This window comes from Lagopus leucura, unplaced genomic scaffold, assembly GCF_019238085.1.
Source record: "Lagopus leucura isolate 7727_CA_CO unplaced genomic scaffold, USGS_WTPT01 Super-Scaffold_100036, whole genome shotgun sequence".
NCBI classification, from domain to species: Eukaryota; Metazoa; Chordata; class Aves; order Galliformes; family Phasianidae; genus Lagopus; species Lagopus leucura.
In genome coordinates this window covers 393,019-410,628 of record NW_024962285.1, presented here as the reverse complement: position 1 = coordinate 410,628, position 17,610 = coordinate 393,019, and the positions used below count along the sequence as shown (strand labels likewise).

General features: G+C 39.2%; 1 protein-coding gene across 3 annotated transcripts in view; it reads left to right on the top strand.

Annotated features, from left to right (window-relative positions):
* Positions 1 to 17,610, top strand: part of ECPAS (Ecm29 proteasome adaptor and scaffold) — a 58,592-nt gene that overhangs the window by 26,264 nt on the left and 14,718 nt on the right. For all 3 annotated transcript variants that reach the window (XM_042882831.1, XM_042882830.1, XM_042882829.1), the window contains exons 17-32: positions 1,158 to 1,238; positions 1,932 to 2,160; positions 2,636 to 2,727; positions 4,505 to 4,639; positions 6,178 to 6,343; positions 6,726 to 6,898; positions 7,395 to 7,496; positions 8,924 to 9,047; positions 9,742 to 9,887; positions 10,867 to 10,921; positions 11,661 to 11,775; positions 12,755 to 12,820; positions 12,940 to 13,057; positions 14,795 to 14,962; positions 15,821 to 15,900; positions 16,653 to 16,758. In XM_042882831.1, the coding sequence (XP_042738765.1) occupies positions 1,158 to 1,238; positions 1,932 to 2,160; positions 2,636 to 2,727; positions 4,505 to 4,639; positions 6,178 to 6,343; positions 6,726 to 6,898; positions 7,395 to 7,496; positions 8,924 to 9,047; positions 9,742 to 9,887; positions 10,867 to 10,921; positions 11,661 to 11,775; positions 12,755 to 12,820; positions 12,940 to 13,057; positions 14,795 to 14,962; positions 15,821 to 15,900; positions 16,653 to 16,758 (1,956 nt within the window). The remainder of the gene's footprint in view (positions 1 to 1,157; positions 1,239 to 1,931; positions 2,161 to 2,635; positions 2,728 to 4,504; positions 4,640 to 6,177; positions 6,344 to 6,725; positions 6,899 to 7,394; positions 7,497 to 8,923; positions 9,048 to 9,741; positions 9,888 to 10,866; positions 10,922 to 11,660; positions 11,776 to 12,754; positions 12,821 to 12,939; positions 13,058 to 14,794; positions 14,963 to 15,820; positions 15,901 to 16,652; positions 16,759 to 17,610) is intronic.

Sequence of the window (17,610 nt, the reverse complement as noted above, 5' to 3'; positions counted from 1 at the left end):
TGCCTGGGGTGATGTTGACAATCTAGTCTGTGGGACACACTTCTGTGGATAGTACCTCTAATAAGCTTAAAAAGTGTAGAAGTGTTGTGAAGATTCTCTGACAGTACCTTCTTTTTTTTAATCTATTTGTGGTCCAGACTTTAAATTGTTTTTTCTAAATGTAAGAAGTATAATTTTGCATGAGATCCGTGACAACAAAACTCTCATAGATGAGGTATTTCTTTGTAAAATTTTGTGCTTTGCTAGTATTATACTTTGTTGGGATTAGAGGTATAGGAAGGTTTAGGTAAATACTTGCTTTTATCCAAACCACTGGTTGTTCAAATAGATTTTTAAAAAAGGAAACCAAAGATGAGTTTTAGCATTAACAAGTGCCAGTTTCATGTCGTTTTTTTAACTTCCTTGACTTTTGTATTGTCACTAAGTGACATCAAGAATTAACCTAGTTTAATCACTATGGAGAAAAACAAGATTCCCTCTCACCTGGGCATATTTAAAACTAATAATAATTTCAAGCACTTTTCAGTCTTCCTTCAACATCCTGAAGGTATAATAAAAGTATCTTTGAGGTCCATTCCTTTGGTTAGAGTTTTGAAGTGTGAATTTTTTCACGTGTCATGCACTGTGTGAGTGTTAGAAATGTTTGAGGAGTTTGTACGCATTGCTTAGCACAGCAGGCCAAAATGCAAAATGCTTTTCCTGCATAAGTTACTGTCATCATCTTCTCCCTCTTCACAAATTATATTTTAAAGAGTAGTACTTTATCTGCTGAGTGTGGTATATATATATATACACTTCTCACAGTAACCTTCTGGTTGGAAGTTTGAGGTATTCTATTTCTGAATTTTAAAGCTTTTTTTTTTTTTGTTTTTTCTTCTGTATGGGCAAAAAAGAGTACTGTTCCTGCTCTGCTCTCCCCTGCAGCTCATGAATTGAGAATTTCCACTTTTGAGTTTTGGCAGGAAGGTAAAAGCGATGGACCTGCAGTACACTTCAGGTCATCTTTTCAAGTTTTCCCCTGCCATTATTGTTCTCTGGTACATTTTCACTTGCTCAATGGAGGACAAACAGTTGCATCAGAAAAATCTAATTGACCTTTCCAACATCTTTGCTGTACGTGGGTCTGAATGTTCCACTCTCAATATTCTGTTGTGTAGGCCTCTCACCGAATGAAAACTCCAGCTAAATATATGACAGGAACTGCAGCACTGCCTTTCAATCCTGCCACCTTTGGAGAGGTAATTCTGAATCTGCTCCCTTGGATATGTTTACTGTTATTTATTTAGAGAATAATGTAAGAAGCTAGTAGTTAGAAGTAATCTCACATTCCAAAATTTCCCCATGTAATCAATTGCTGGAGTTAACTTCTCCTTATCTTAGCCCTCTGTCCATAAATAGAGAGGTCTGAACTGACTTTTCACAGGGGGCTGGGAGGAGTGTTTCTGGGAGGGCTGTCCTACTGCTTTCTCAAGCATACCTAGTGTCACACCTTCTCAGAGGAAGAAACTGGCAATCCTCTGCTTAAGCCCTGCTGTGTTCTTTGGGGCTGTTCGTTTCGTAGTAGATTTCCTGGCTTCTCAACTGGAGACAAGTTCAGATGTGATGCAGTGTCTGTGTTAGTAATGCACTGAGTTGCATTTGGATGCCTGCCTGGCTGGTACTGGGTACAAGCTGACCTGCCTCCAGGCAGGTTGCAACAGCTTGTAATAAACAAAAATAAATTAAAAAAAGGAAGTGATCTTAAGATTTCTTGCACCTTGTATATGCACCTGTATCACTGCTGGCTGTTCTGTCTTAAGTTCATTAATTATTAATTAACCGTCTTATTTCAGTTATGTTGAATATCGTCTATTCCTTGTTCTCTTGTCTCCTTAGTTTCCAAAGTGCTCTTGCATTCATTCCTAAGGATCTTTTGCTTTTTCTCTACTCAGATAGTCCTGTACCTGCGGATGTGTCTTGCTCACAGTGCAGGTGTGGTGCCAACCTCACAGAGCTTGGCAGATATGCAAGATCACGCCCCAGCCATTGGACGTTACATACGAAACCTCATGTCTGGCAACCACATATCTTTCTCTTCCACCTCTTCCTCCAAAAGTGCAGAAACCAATCCTGTACAGATATATATTGGCCTACTTCAGCAGCTCTTAGCTGGTGTTGGAGGTAAGAGCACCATCTTTGTGAAATTATTCATTAGAAACCAGTGCCCATTGCTTTGAATTGCAGAGTTGCAACACAGTCTATGTAAACTTCGGTGTAAACTTGCTCCCTTCTATGCTTCTGAGTAGGTGGGAGGTAGTAGGATAGTAAAGTCTCAGCAGCATTTGACATAGTGTTATAAAGCTGTCTACAGCAATTTCTTTGCCTGTGAGTATTGTCTTCCTCATCCCAGAAACTATATATCTGTGACAATTGTGATCTTAAAGCATTTGAAAGCCTTCAGAAGAAGTTTCTACCACAATATTTGCTACTATTTATCTAATATCTCTAAGAAATACGATACCCTGACGTTAATGTATTGTTTGTTATCCCTAGTGAATTGAAAGCAGGTACTTCGAAATACCTGGTACATTTTACAGTTTTTTATTGAGGATTGTTTTATTCTTGTAAATAACCTGATTCTTTAATTCCTTTTCAGGTTTGCCAGTCATGTATTGTCTTCTGGAAGTTGTTTCAGTGTATCCAGAGAAGCTAGCCGCCAGATTTGTAGACAAAATGGATTGGATAAGGGTGTGTTGAAACCTGCCGGTTTTGTTTATTTTTTTCTGTAACTTGTTTGGGGGAGGGCAGAGGGAGTGAGGAGGGAGCATGTTAGAGACATTTGGCATTATTAAAATTGAGCATTTTCCCATGGTGAAATGAAGCTTTATTTGTCAAATATACACGTAATTCCAAATCTGTTATTTTTACCTGGACTGAACACCACCTCATTCAGTGTTATATAAGCAGGGTAGGAAAAAGTATTTTTTGATTCTTTGATGTTATTGCTTTTGTTCATTTACTTTTGCATTCTGTGTAACATATATCAGTGATCCTTCTGGGACAGTCAGTCAGTATTTCCCTTGATCAGAAATGTGCTGAACAGCAAAAGAAAACCAAGAACATAATTCTGCAAGTTTTTAAAGGAACTGTATATAATTGAGGATGTTCCAGTTAGAAGATGTAAAAGTCTTATCAGAAAATGAGATTAGTAGGTCTGTGATTCTTTTAGAGCCTCTCCTATGGAATGTTGTTTTTATGTTGTTTGCTTGTTTATTAGCTCTGTACAAAGAGTTGATAAAGTGAAGCCTACTGGAGATATTAAGCCAAAGAGAACTCACCTTTGTTTGAATTCTTTTCTCTTCATCCTGTTTAAGCATCCAGGATTTGCTAAGCTATTACAGATTGCCGCTTCTTCCTTTTGGGGAATCTGTCAGCAGAAAAGCTTAAAATGTGTTCTAATTACTTGTCCTACTGAAACCTGCGCTGCATTGAATGCAATTTACTTCACCTCATTTAAGTCCAAATATCACCCTCAAAGAACAGGATTAAAAACATTATCCTCTTCATTACTGTTTCTCATTTGCAGGAAAATCTTTTTCTTTGGTCTCATGTCCATTTGCAAGCTTCTAGGGATAGTAAGTGATATGACCAAGTTTCCAGTTGTAAATTATCCTTTGTAATTTCACTGTGCCAAGTGGAGAGAACGGTTCCAGGAGCTTGTTAGAAGTCAGCAACATGATCTGATACATGTTTTCAGCTGAAATTGGAGTTATATTTCAAGGGCTTGACAGATCTCATATCTTGTTTGTTGGGTTTGTTTTTTTTCACTTGGTTCACATCTATATTACTACTGATGAACTAAATTATTGAAAGCTTAAAGTATGAATTTGTCATGTGAGTGTGTTGCATTATACACGTAATCTGACCTCTGCTATTAGCTTTATCTTATCAAATGGTCTGAGGCTTCAAAAATTCAACCTTTTAACAATTTTAAATGTCAGATGATCTCTAATACAAAATGGATAAATTTACACTGTGATTTCCTCAGCTGTGCTTTTTTTTTTTTGTGTCACCATTGTGTTTCAGTGGTTTGACCTCTACAGATGTTTCCATTTGATTAATAAAAGGGAGACTGAAGCCTGTGCTGGGGGGGGGAGAGGGAAGTGTCTTTGCATTTCTGCAGGTTTGGTGGGTTTTCTTGTTTATTTCTTTGTAAGTTTCATGTGTATGTGAAATATGGAAGCTTTTCTCTGAAAACAAAATTCAGCAAAGCATTCAGTCAGCAATTTATCTGAGAATCAGTGAGTAGCCCTTCTGGGGCTGCTGGTAATATCCCTGCTAAAGGTTAATGTGCAATCAGTGCTTTGTATTGAGCGCTTTGTTTCTTACTAAATGATAATACTCTGAATTTAAAGAATTAAATACTGCTTATGCCACTGCATGGCTGTTGTAGCCATGCAGTTAGGAACTCTGCATGAACACTAGTTGATACCATGTTTTGTTTCTTACTAAAAAATTCTTGCAGGGCCTGATGAACACAAACAAAGAAGAAATGCGTGAGCTCGCTGCCCTGTTCTATTCTGTAGTGCTGTCTACAATGTCTGGGAATGAGCTTAGGACCTCTGTGGAGCAGCTGATCAAGATGACAAAAGACAATCATGTAACTACCTTCCTTTGTCTGCTTCCTGCTGGGCTTTTCAGTGTCATATAACTGATGGGAAATCTCAACCTCTTGCAGTGTGTTCAGAATGTATTAGCCTTAATCTGAGTGTAAAATTAACAAGCTGGCTTCTAGCTGGGTGTTGGAAGGGATTTTTGCTGTAGGTGAGTGGAACAGATTTCTAAATAAATTAATCCCTGAAGCTGTTCAGTTTAATAAGAGAGTTTCTTGAGACACTTGTCATAAAGTAGAGCCAGTTCAGTCACATGCTTATGAGTTTTACTCCCTTAGATATACCTTGTCTCACTGAATGGTAATAGAGCAAACGACTTATCACCAACACTTCCCTAATTCCGTATTTCTGGGCAATTTAAGGCACCCACAGAAGGAGGAAGATCTTGTCTCCTTACTCATTCCTCTCCCCTAGCTAAGCCACTGGCCCTACAGCATCTCGTTGCCTTGGGGCTTGGTTGAAGCCCAGCTTCTTCTCACCCCATAAGAGAATGCTCAGCAGCCCTTCTCCTCCCCTAACACTGTCTCCCATCTGCATGGTGGTTTTTTTTTTTTTCACTGTTTGTCCATCTCCCTCCCCTTGTCCATATCTTTCTCCATTTTTTTGCCACTTACAGAATGGGGAAGGAGCTGAGAAAATTTCTTATCTGGAGAGATGAATAAGGGGCACATTTCTTTGCCAGTGTCTTGAATTCTGAAAGTGAAGGAAAGTATCAGTGTGTCTAAGTTGCATTTTCCCAAAACTTTTTAATCTCATTTTGTCTGCAGAAATTTTACGTTTTACATTTCAGGAAACAGACCAATGCTGACAAGAAATTTTGGTTATTTTGTGTATTAATTAACAGACCTGGTTTGAGTCTTTGAAAGCTGGTCATGATGCAAGGCAACATCATTGCACAACTGTACAGAGCGTGCAGCTTCTGCAGTAGCAAAGCCAACTCCTTTCTGTCCCGGTGGTCTCCTTACCAGCAGGCTGTGAAGCCATGGCTGATTTTCTGTAGACCCATGGCTTACAACTAAGAGGACTGTAATCTTAGAACAAGAAAATGTTAGCACACATTTTTGCTGGTTTCTGATGGATGTACAAAAACAGTTCAGTCTGTGCTGGTAAGAGTGGCAGAGATCTTCAGTGGTTCAGTAAGAACTGCAGTGTAGGTGGCTTGCTGAAGTACAAAGGACCCATGTAGATAAGTCTGTACTTAAAAACCATGGTTTGATTTTTTTTTTTTTTTTTTTTTTAATTTTTTTTTTTTTTCTGGCCTAGCCTCCAAGGGAAGACTTTCGGCATGTGAGTTCTGATGCTAACTTCTAAGTCTGTCCTCCTGAGTCTCTAATAGTTCTGTTAATTTATCCTAAAAGACTCCATCAGAGAGCACTAGCAATATCAAACTCTTGTTGTATTGTATGTAAGATCTCAGCTTTCTTTCCAGCTGGCTCATCAATGTGTGTTTTTAAATCAGTGCTTTGTGGAAAGTGTTACTTACATTGAAAATGAGATTTTTTTGCACTGTTGGTTCTGTCTGTAGAGCCCGGAGGTCCAACATGGATCCTTGTTGGCTTTGGGATTTACAATAGGAAGGTACTTGGCCAATAGGAAAATCAGAGCAATGGAGCTACATGACATACAACAGCCAAACACTTCAGTCATGCCGGAACAAGAGCAGCTCATAAAGTCAACAACAGAGACAATAGGTAACTTCCACCCGACACTTTGCTGCATGTAACAGTTGTCTGTAAACTGCCGCAGGCTGAAGACTTCTCTGAGATGTTAGATGCTGTTCATCCTGAGTTCACTTTGTATGGTACAGTTTACAGCCTATGAAACTACCAAGTGATTAGGTATATGGATATAACCCTTTTCAGCATGAGTTAGATGGCCTCTTAGCTCACTGACCAACATGGCCCAGTGAGCAGTGGTGCTGCTGCCAAGACTCCTCCCGCTGTCTCCTCACCTTTTGATTTTGTTGGAGCATAATGCTTCCTGTCTGTTGTAAAGGAAATAAGCACCTTGTTACTTATTTACTCTCAGATAATAAAACGTGATCCAAGTCATCCTGCTTATTTTCTCCTGTAGGTTCTTTTCTGGACAGCAGCTCTCCCTTTCTTGTGGTGGCTGCTTGCACTGCTCTGGGGGAGATTGGCAGAAATGGCCCCTTGCCAATTCCCAGTGAAGGCCCGGGTTTTACAAAGCTGAAACTTGTTGAAAGCTTACTGGCCAGAATCCCTTCCAGCAAGGAAACAAATAAGGCAAGATTTTGTTACATTGTTATGGTTCTTGTTCATTTCTGGAATGTATTACCTGTCCAACTCAGCCAGTTTTTTCAAGAATTCACTACTGAACCTGTTTGGACTGGGACTAATTGTTGGCTTTAGTGAGTCAGATTTGGAATAAGCGTTATCAGAATATCTGGTGTTGTCCAGCAGTTGTTTGTATGTGCTTTCTACATACCAAGCAGGAGCTTATGGGATGAAAATTATAAAAAGGGATAATTTTAATTCAGGGAAAACAGGAATGTCTTCTGGAGAATAATTGTCAAACATAACAATGACATTTATTTTGCTCTGTGTCATATGGAAAACTGTGTTTTGGAAGAGCGAAGCAGCAATTAGCTAATAAGTATATTGCATATTAACTTCAAATACCATAAGTGAAACTTCAGCAAGAAGGTGAGGAGAAGTTTGAAAGTATATCTTCTGGACTTATAGGAGGACGATATTATTGTTGGTTTTCTTTGTATTTTAGATGAAGGAACGAGCAATACAAACATTGGGTTACTTTCCTGTGGGAGATGGAGATTTCCCCCACCAAAAGCTACTGTTGCAAGGTTTGATGGATTCTGTGGAGGTGAGAAATTAGTGCATATTGTTTTCATCAGTATTTCTATTTGAGTGTTTTTTCTGTGTGTTCTGGAGACAGTTTTATGAAGAAGCTGTCATCTGTAGTGCTTCTAACTTTGTTAAAGCTGGAATGGAGTAGAGAGCTGAGATAGGTTCGGGGCGTGTAAAATTCTAAAATGTTTTATGCCGCAGTTTAAAAGCTTGCCTGCTGAGATCTGTGCCCCAGTCTTTGAGATGAAGTATGTGTCCTTGGTTCAAGGGGACTGCCTTTACACAGTAAATGTTAACAGCTTTTAGTAGTGATTCCATAAGTCTGTATTTTGCCATTCAAGTGTATCCTACGAGGTGGTAATATAAATACATGTTCTTTTCCATCAGAAGTACATCCGCTGGTGTAACTCACTTGAATTAGAAGCTTTATTTATAGGAAGATCTGTTGTCAGCCTAAGTCCACCAGTAGTGCACTGCATTCTTTTGCAGTACTACAGAGCTGGTATATGTATTTCCATATTCCAGGCTGCAAAATTAAAAGTCGGGGAGATTTTTAGTATCTTTCTTTACTTTAGCTTGTTTTTATCTTTCTTCCTTGTTCATACTTGCATAGAATTCAGCATTGCAGAAGCATCTATTGAGTATGAAACAGACTGAATTTGCAGAGTCTTTCAGTCTGATGTGATCAAACAAGCCAGAATAGCAAGAACATTGTGTACACATCTACAAAATCATGTTTTTGAGTGTTTCTGACCTGGAACTGTTCAGGGACATTACAGCTTCCTTTATAAATGATGCACTTGAAGGGGAAAAAAAACAACTGAAAAACAGCTTATCTTAGATTGCAGGAAGCTAAAGGCTTGCTTGTCCAAATTACATGAGTGTTTTGTTCTTACAGAGAGTAAAGAGAGCAGTGGTACTCAGCAGATGTAGTAGTCAGTTCTTAAGAGATAAAAATTCACCACAAAGACGGACAAAAAAAATTGGCAGAGTTTTACGCATTCTGTTCCTCAGGGCTTAAGGAAATTGTGGAAGGAAGACAGAAAGCAAAGCAAAATTTTGGCTAAATTGTTTCCATGTGGGAAAAAGAGTGTTCATTTCTTAGAGTCATGGTAACTTTTGTTAATGACTGGTGATCTTGTTTAAACTTTGTTTTGATTCTATCCCTTTTTTTTTTTGTCCTGTTCTTTATATTGCGTAGAGATTGGCAAATTCTTGCTTTAGCTCTTACTATTCATTTTGGAGTGCTTGACGTCAGCACTGCTTTCATCAGCTCCAAGGGATCTGAGTCACCAGGTAGTCTTAGAAGCTCACCAAAAGTGTGATATTGTAAATCAGTGCTGAGTACTGGGACTGAGAAATGGGCTGTGGGTTTTTGCATTAAGTGCCGAAACTTGTGGTGTTCATTCAGTCAGTAGTCAGTGAGGCTCTACTGTTTCCTAGGCCAAACAAATAGAACTGCAGTTCACTGTGGGTGAAGCTATTACCAGTGCTGCTGTAGGAACCAGCTCGGTGGCTGCACGTGATGTGTGGACAGTCACAGAGGAGGAATATATCCCTGCCCCAGGTATGTCTTCCTTAGACAAAGGTCTAGGTTGAGAAATGTGAAATCTCACAGTTGTGGCTTAACACTGGCTTTATTATCTGGTGTGTTCGATTAACAGTAGAAGAAGTAAGAGACATTTTACACTGTGCTTTGCTCTTTGTTCTGCAATACTGAGTTGTAAACGAGTTGTTTCACCACTTCAAGTCCATCTACTCAAAGGGTAGATATGAAGGAGTAGATAGAAAACAGTATTTCATGTGATTTTTAAATAGCTTTTTTATGAAATCTAACTCATTGCCACTTGACAGAGATGGTGTTAGATCTCAAGTGAACACAAAGCGGAGCATGGTGGGTGGGGCAGAGCCAAACCCTGCATTTACTCCAGGATTTTTGAGTCTGAACACACATGCTACAAAAAAAAAAGCGCAATGGATTGTACACAGTATGAGTGTTTCTATACTCGCACTCTTCTGAGCCACAAGCACTATCACTGTATGGTTAGCAGAGCTCTCTTCAGAATTTCTTTTAAGAGAAACAGTTTCCCAGAAGCTACACTGTACATCTTTTTTGAATAAGCAGAGGATAAGGCCTCACCTCCTTACTCACTTGTGAGTAGTTTTTACATTGCTGCTACGTGTTGTATTGTATGAAAGTAAAAAAAAGCATGTCTGACTCTGAAAATTCCGTTCTTCCTCTCTACCTTTCTTTCATGTAGATCTGAAGGTAAATGATTTGGTTCCCTGGGTCCTAGACCTAATTTTGAACAAGCACATTATCAGCCCCAACCCACATGTTAGGCAAGCAGCTTGCATCTGGCTTCTGTCAATGGTGAAGAAGCTGAGTACACACAAAGCAATTAAGGTAAGGAATATGTCCATTTCTTGACACTGGCTCCTTATCCCTATTTTTGCTGCTTGCTTCTTTTCTGTCCATTTCTTTTCTCTTTAATTCTATTTCACTTCTATTGCCTTGTTATCCCCAGGGCTGCTGCAGTCCTTACTGACTTTTGAGTCATGACTTATCTTTTCGTAGTGGGGGACATCATGTCTGTCAGACAAACAAAGCTGTTCAGCATCTTTCCAAACATTTGACTTGCACTCGAGTCATAGTATGCGCAGTGTAAGTCTGTTTTGTAAGATGAAGTGCCAGTACATCTTTCCTTAGGAAGAAGAGATGGGTATCAGTACAGTTATTAGGATTTCTTTTTGGAAAATACTAAAAGGCAGTTTAAGAGGTGAAGAAAGTGAAGAGCTAGGTGTAATTTCATGAACTTTTTCCACAGAATTCATCACAACTTTGTTACCAAGCAGAAGTTATGTTTCATGTGCTTGGTATTTTTGGTTGTGGTTTGAAAATCTTGCACTGATAGTGCTTTTGTGTGATGAGAATCACCAGGTGTGGATGTTGCTATCCAAGGAGGCACTTAAAGCATTCCCAACCGAAAAAAGAAAAAAAGTATTCTCAGCCAAAACATCCTTTCCCTACATAGAGCTAGGGTAATGTTACACTGATCTAACAGTGTATATTGCTGGAGTAGCAAAATCCTGTAGTTTGATGTCCCTTGCCTAGAAGATGCCTCATTTATGCCACGCTACTGGTATGTATTAAACAAGGAGAAGAAATTGTGTGGTTTACTAATAACACAGTAGCTATAAAAAGGTGCTGGGCTTACATTCTGTGAATGAAGGACGGGCAGCTGCTTACCAGTCCAAAAGAATGATGCTTTCTGTGTCATAGTTATAGCTCAAATAGACAACCCTATTCATATGGTTACCTCTGTCTGTCTGTTAGGGACTGTCTTGAGATGATACAAATCATATCTTTCTTTCTCATCTTTCAGTCTTACCTCAAGGATATTCAAAGTGCATTCGTTTCGATTCTGTCAGATAGTGATGGTAAGTACTACCACAACAGTTTTGTCTTTTAGTGAGGCCCTAAAAAGTCAAAGGGAATCTACAACAAACAGAAAGTCAGCTTCACCCTCTCTGTCAGTGTGTACTAAAACTTGTCCATAAAGAAAATAAATAAATAAATAAGAAATTACCATTTCTGTTACTTCAGAAATTTTCTTTCCTAGATCTTGTAGAAATGAGAGTATAAATATACTTCTGCATTTTCTTCTGCAGGCTGTAATAACAGAAATTGTTCAATCTGCTGCTTCTGGTTTGCTCTGGGCAGAAGTATCACAGAGTTCTATATGGACAGTAACTCTAATCTATTTTTAAACAAAAAGTGTTTGACTTTTATGTCTAGTGATGGCAACTAGTGGAAAGGATGGCATCCGGTGGACTAACCAGAGCTCACCAAAGTTAAAAAAGGGACTGTTTTACTGAACTTCAGGGGCTGTAGCAAGTCTGAATAATGGCAGCTCTTTGAATGCTCCCAGCTATTTCAAAGCCACCAATGACAATGTTAATATGAAGATGTCAATTTATGGAGCAGGAACAAGTTGATGCTTTGGAATCCAAAGCTTGTATTGCCAGACTAGATCTGCTCTGAAATAGAGAACTGTAGACTGCAACACACAGCTTTTGTTTCTTAATCATGATTTTTTCTGTTGGATCTTGTAATTTAAATTTGTTTATTACTACTCACATGCTTATCTTTAATTTCATTTTGTGAAATCTCTTGCAGAGCTCAGTCAGGATGTTGCTTCAAAAGGTCTTGGTCTGATATATGAACTAGGAAGTGAACAGGATCAGCAACAGCTAGTCACCACGCTTGTTGATACCCTTATGACTGGGAAAAGGTACGGTGTGCCTTAAAAAGTACTGTAAGCTACATGTCTGTTGGGAACAAAAATGTGCCTCTTTTGTATGAGAGAGATGCCTTGTGCCTGGGAGAAACCACTATCCACAAACTGCCAGGAAGTCAAACTGAGATATTTCTTAATTCAGCCTGGGTTTATTGTGAGTGGAGCTATTCCAGTTTTGTTCTGTTCTGAATTTAACAAAGCTACTAAATAATGGTTCAGTCCTGATTCAAGCAGTTTAAATCAGTTTGGGTGTGGTTTCCTCCTTGCTGTACTGTGTAATTGCAGAGGACAGTGAGCTCCTGCAGTGATTCTGAACAGTATCAGTGTTGTAGAAGTAGAATCTTACTTGTGTCTGCACAAGCATATGCTTTGCTGAGGAGAATTGTTAATAGTCGCATGTTTACTTCAGCCCAAAAAATTGTGGTGTTGCAGAGCTACTGGCTGTTAATCATGTTGAATGTGTTGGAAGTGCTCTTATCAGCCTTCTCCTTTCTAACTTGGTGACAAAAACCTAATCTGCAAGCGTAGGAGATTCAGTAGGGGTGAACAGGAGAAGATCAGATGTGTGGAAATGTTTTGTTGTTTTTTCTTTCATTCTGAAGTAGATGTGCTTTCCACTGATGTAGCTTGCATCTGGTCTGAAATAAGCCGTCAGTGTTTTGGCTTGGCTTCTGACTACACAGCGAAGCCCTTAGCTTTCTGCCATCTCTCATTAACTTTACACATGACATAGGCTGATGAGATTTCTTGCAGTGTGGTTTTGCACTGATGTATATCGTCTTTTTTCCTTTGGTTGGTTCATCTTTGTTTGTTTGTTTGTTTTTAATATTTATTTATTTGTTTTCATTTGTGGGTCTGGAGAGGATAGGAAGTTACTGAGTAACAGGGAAAAACAAATTAAGTTGCTCAGTAGTGAGCAGTACATTCAAGGTTAGAGTTTGGTATAGCTAATACTGGACCTCTTTTCTGATAGAGCCAAACATGAGATGACTGGAGAAACTGTGGTGTTTCAGGGTGGCTTGAGCAAAACCCCAGATGGGTAAGTTAAATGACAGTGGTCAATAGGCACAGAGTGTACTGTTAACTATTATGGTATTTCTTCTGCTATAAGTAATGATTTCCCTAAAAATAACTGGATTTCTCTTCTGCTTTTTGAAGTCAAGGTCTTTCTACCTACAAGGAGCTTTGTTCACTTGCTAGTGATCTCAATCAGCCTGATCTGGTGTATAAATTCATGAATCTGGCCAACCATCATGCCATGTGGAATTCTCGCAAGGTAATTTCCTTCTTTTGTATCACTTCTATTCCTTCTGTGAGCACTAGAAACAGTGACTGCATTTCTCTCACAGCAGATCCATAGATAACTGCATGTGAAGGCCACGTGTTAGTGCTTCGATGTCTTGTTCAATGCAAATTAAGAAGCATGAGAAACAAACTTAGATTTAAGTTCTTACAACGTAATGTTGGTATCACAGGTTTTATTATCCTGTATTCCACTATGAACTAGCTGTGATCCTTTCTTTTTTGCGTTTTGAGCATTCAGAAGCAAAATCTTTGTGTTTGGACAGTATGATCATATTTTCAAAACTGGGTAAATTTTCACATGCTAAAGAAAATGAGCTTTATTGCATAAGAAAGCAGAACAAAAATTGTTCAGCAGCTGGTTACTAGAAACTCAGTTGAAAATACGCTGTTTAACCAGTGTTGCCAAAATAATCTCACTTTTTAACTTAACAAAAATAAAGCCTTAATATTTTAAAACTACTGGGACTCCTAGCAAAATCAGAAGACTACTGGACCCATTTCTTAGGGTAGGGCAAGACAGGAGCATAATAAATTTTAGGTGTACTTCTTAGAGTTCTAGCTTGGCAACTGTCTTTTTCACTGGTTTTTCCTAAACATAGGAGGAAGCTGTTCAGTCCCTGGGAGTATGCAGAACACCTTTGATGCTCTTTTATGTGAAAAATACCAAGCAGGCCACATTTTCTGTATTACATCTTTCATGCTCTTTTGTGCTCCTCACCTGAGGTTTAGAGTCTCTGAGAAATGCTACTTAGTGCAAAAACCAAGCACCAGCATTAGCTTCCATCCAGTGTTTGGCAGGTCAGCACATCCTTCAAGACTTCCCTCTCTCAACACTGGGGCATCTCTACTGCAGAGTGAAGTGGAGCAAGATTTGCAGGACCTTGCTAAATGGTTCCTTGCACCATCACAGCAGTGGTCCTGTCTGTGAGTTTGTCTTGTCTGGGTCACAGTCTAGAAAGTACTTTCTATCCTGTGAAGTAGTTCTGTAACTGAGGTTTTAAGTGACAGCTTTTGACATGTCAAGTCAGGAAATGTAGAGGAAGTCATTGAGTGCAGTCACAAACTACTCAAAGGTAATGCAGTGGCAGCCTCTTTTCAAGCTGTCTTACGAAATTCCATGACACTTCATGGATGAGCATCAGGTCCACTGTGTCATAATTGACAGTAGTGCTCTGTAGGGAAAAAAAGAAAGAGTATGAAGGAATGCTTGAGTTTGAAATAAATAAGGCCATGTGCAAACCAGTAATCCCCAGAAATGTAAGTTGCATGGTTAAGATAGTGTTGGTTAATTTTTCAGTTCGTAAGTTATTCTAGATCTTCTGAATGCAGCAGAGTTGAAGGGAAGCAGTGGCCTTCCTTCAGGAAGAGCTTATTTTGGAAAAACGTACTCAAATCCTTGCATCTGTAATCTTCCACCAGAGCTTTGCCATAAGCTGTCAAATGATATCTTGAAAAAAAAAAGTTGGAGGGTGTGGTGTGGGAAGGGCTGAAATTCTTTCAGTGTCTTTTCATCTCCTGATGGTGACTGTCTGCTTGATGTATTTCTGATACTGTAGCATTGGCAAGAGCTTGTACCGGTACTGCTCTCATTCTTCTTCTCTTGTCATCTAGACTGTCAGTCAGCTTTGCCACTGACTGGTGTGCCCAGGAGTGATAACTGAGTGGTGAGTACATGGTTTCACCAAATGTTCGTCTGTCATCGTTTCAGGGAGCAGCTTTTGGTTTCAATGTGATAGCTGCCAAGGCTGGAGAGCAGCTGGCTCCGTTTTTGCCCCAGCTTCTTCCTCGGCTTTACCGTTACCAGTTTGACCCCAACCTGGGCATTCGGCAAGCAATGACCAGCATTTGGAATGCCTTGGTCACTGACAAATCGATGGTGAGTTGCTGTAAACAACAGTGGTGGGTTCCTACTAACCTGGGAGTGTGTCAGAGGTCCTTATGGGAAAGCTGTGTCTTAAGAAATGAGGAAGTGTGTAAAAAGGAATTAGACATTGTCCTAAAGAAAGATGTGGTTGAACCCAAGGATGAGGTGAGGAATGCACAAAGGCTTTGTGCTTCCTCTTGTTTGTGAAAGGATAAAATAGACTTTGTGTGGCCAGTGTTAAAGTTGACATGCAGGTCTTTCCTCACTGTGATATTGCTTTGACACTGCATTTGAGAAGTTCTTGAGAAGTCATTATAGTTGAAGGTGCATCCCTTAGAGCAAGAGCATCTAAATGTGGTTCCTCAGTTCTAGAGTGGGAAGAAACCTATGGGAAGAGATTATTTCATCAATTTGAGATTAACTCTTTCCCAGGCATGTTTCAGGCATAAGTGACTTCTTAAGATGCCCTGACTCTGGATCTTAAAGAACTGGAGCTGGATTTGCAAGTTTTTTCTCACGTCATGGCTAATCTCAGAATGAAGTAATTGACTGATCCTTGAGCAGAGTACAACAGCTTCTGCTGTAATGCATGTTTAGTGCTGCATCTAAACAGTTCTGTTGAAAAGGACTGAAGAACTTTAATTTTTCATTGTGGTCCCTGCTCTAGCCCTAAGCTCTGAAGCAGTGCAAAGAAGGGCACTTCTAAAGCAAAGTCAAAATGAACTTGCACAGAGCCAGCTCTGGCAAGCATTGGTTCATCTGCTGTGACTGAAGTCAGATAATACTGTCCATTAGGATCATTCATAAGAGAGCACAACAGATGCATGTTCTAGGCTTGTCTCAAGTATATTCCTTTCTTTTTAATTATAGGTTGATAAGTATATGAAGGAAATTCTTGATGATTTGATCAGTAACCTAACTAGCAGTCTGTGGAGAATCAGGGAATCCAGGTATTGATGGGGAAGTAACAGAGTTTTCTTGAACTCTTTACAATAAATCTGCTAATCTGAAGAAGTCTGTGTGGGAGGAGGGCATGTCCTTCTATCAGGATAGATCCTGGCCTTGGAGTTCACACTTGAGAGTGATAAAAGCAGTTTGCTTCTTTGAGCCTGAAAATTTTTATTGCATGCGATTTAACATAATGCTAGACAACATTCCACAAAGGAGGAGCTATCTGCATACATTATCTGCATTTTTGGCTATCTGTGGGGCTGAAGTATTGCTTAACATTAGAAAATATTGGTAGTCTGTCTATATACATACTTGACAGCAGCATGCTGCTTGGAAGAGCATTTTTAATAAATGTTTTTTATTTATACCAGTCTATGGTTACACTGTTTTGAGAACTTCCATTTTATTTCAGTTCCAGTCTTCAGACTGTTGTGAGGCTTTTTTGTCCTGTACTTGGAGAAAAAAAATTGAAACAATATCCTAACTGGAATGTTTTCAACAGCAGTTTTTACCACAGCAGCCTTTTTTATTGCTGTCATCTGTTTCACATTTCACCTGTCTAGCTGGGTGTTTGTCTCTTCTGCTAAAAGAGACATTCTTATTTTCCCCAAACCCTAAACCTGTTATAAGAAGTGTAAACAGTTCTTTTTTTTTTTTTTTTTTTTTTAAATAATTTACTTGTGTTTACAAATGTTTGTATACCCGTATCAAAGAAATACCATGTGATGGAAATGAGATTCTGTGTTTGCAGCTGTCTTGCATTGAATGACCTGCTAAGAGGAAGGCCTTTGGATGACATCATAGACAAGCTTCCAGAAATCTGGGAAGTTATGTTTAGAGTGCAAGATGACATTAAGGTAATGGAACTGTAATTTGAACTGGAATCTTCAATGGAAAGTAGTGATCAAACTTTGAGGTATTTAGAAGAGATTCATTGAGAAATTGAGTTAAAGCTAATGGTAGTTATGTGTTAAGCAAACTAAAGGTTCAGGCCCTTTGCAGTTAAAATTTCCATGCTCTCTAATGAATTATGTGTGTTTTTCCTCATGTTTTTAAGTGTTAGCTTTCATTCCTGCTGCTACTCTTGAAGGTTCAGCATTTTTTCCTGGATATGAAAGAATTATTCAGTATATTCTCAAGTATAGAAGCGTGTTTTTTGGTTTTTTTTTGTCTGCTTGTGTGCTTAAATGCCTTGCAGATTGGAAGTCAAAGTCCTCAGGTCCTCCCATGCTAGAGCCTGTGTTTTCTGTGCATCCAGATTTTCCAGCAAAAGCAGGGCTGGATTGTTTCCCAAACTGTGCTGTGAACAAGGAAGTTGCTCTTATACTAGTAAATTCACTGTGTTCAGAAATGTTCTGGGGCACTCAAACCAACTTGCACAGAATGTTCTGCCTTATTGCTAATGAAAAATACTAGCCTCCAGAGCAGATCAGCTATCTGCATGCGGCCTTTTGGAATGGGTTCATGGGACACCAATTTCTAAATTTCATCTGGAAAACAAACTTTGAGAAAGTCCATTTGTGACAGCCCAGAATTATTCTGAGAGCATCTAAAGAAGTTACCAATGCCAGTGATTGTGTTTCAGTATGCAGGAGTTTTGCTCAATACTTGTTAATTCATCAGTGCAGGTAAAGTGAGGCTTTGACTGGTAGTGGTGTCACGTGCCACCAGGTCAGTGCTGATTTGACTGCTTACTTGCTGCTATGAAG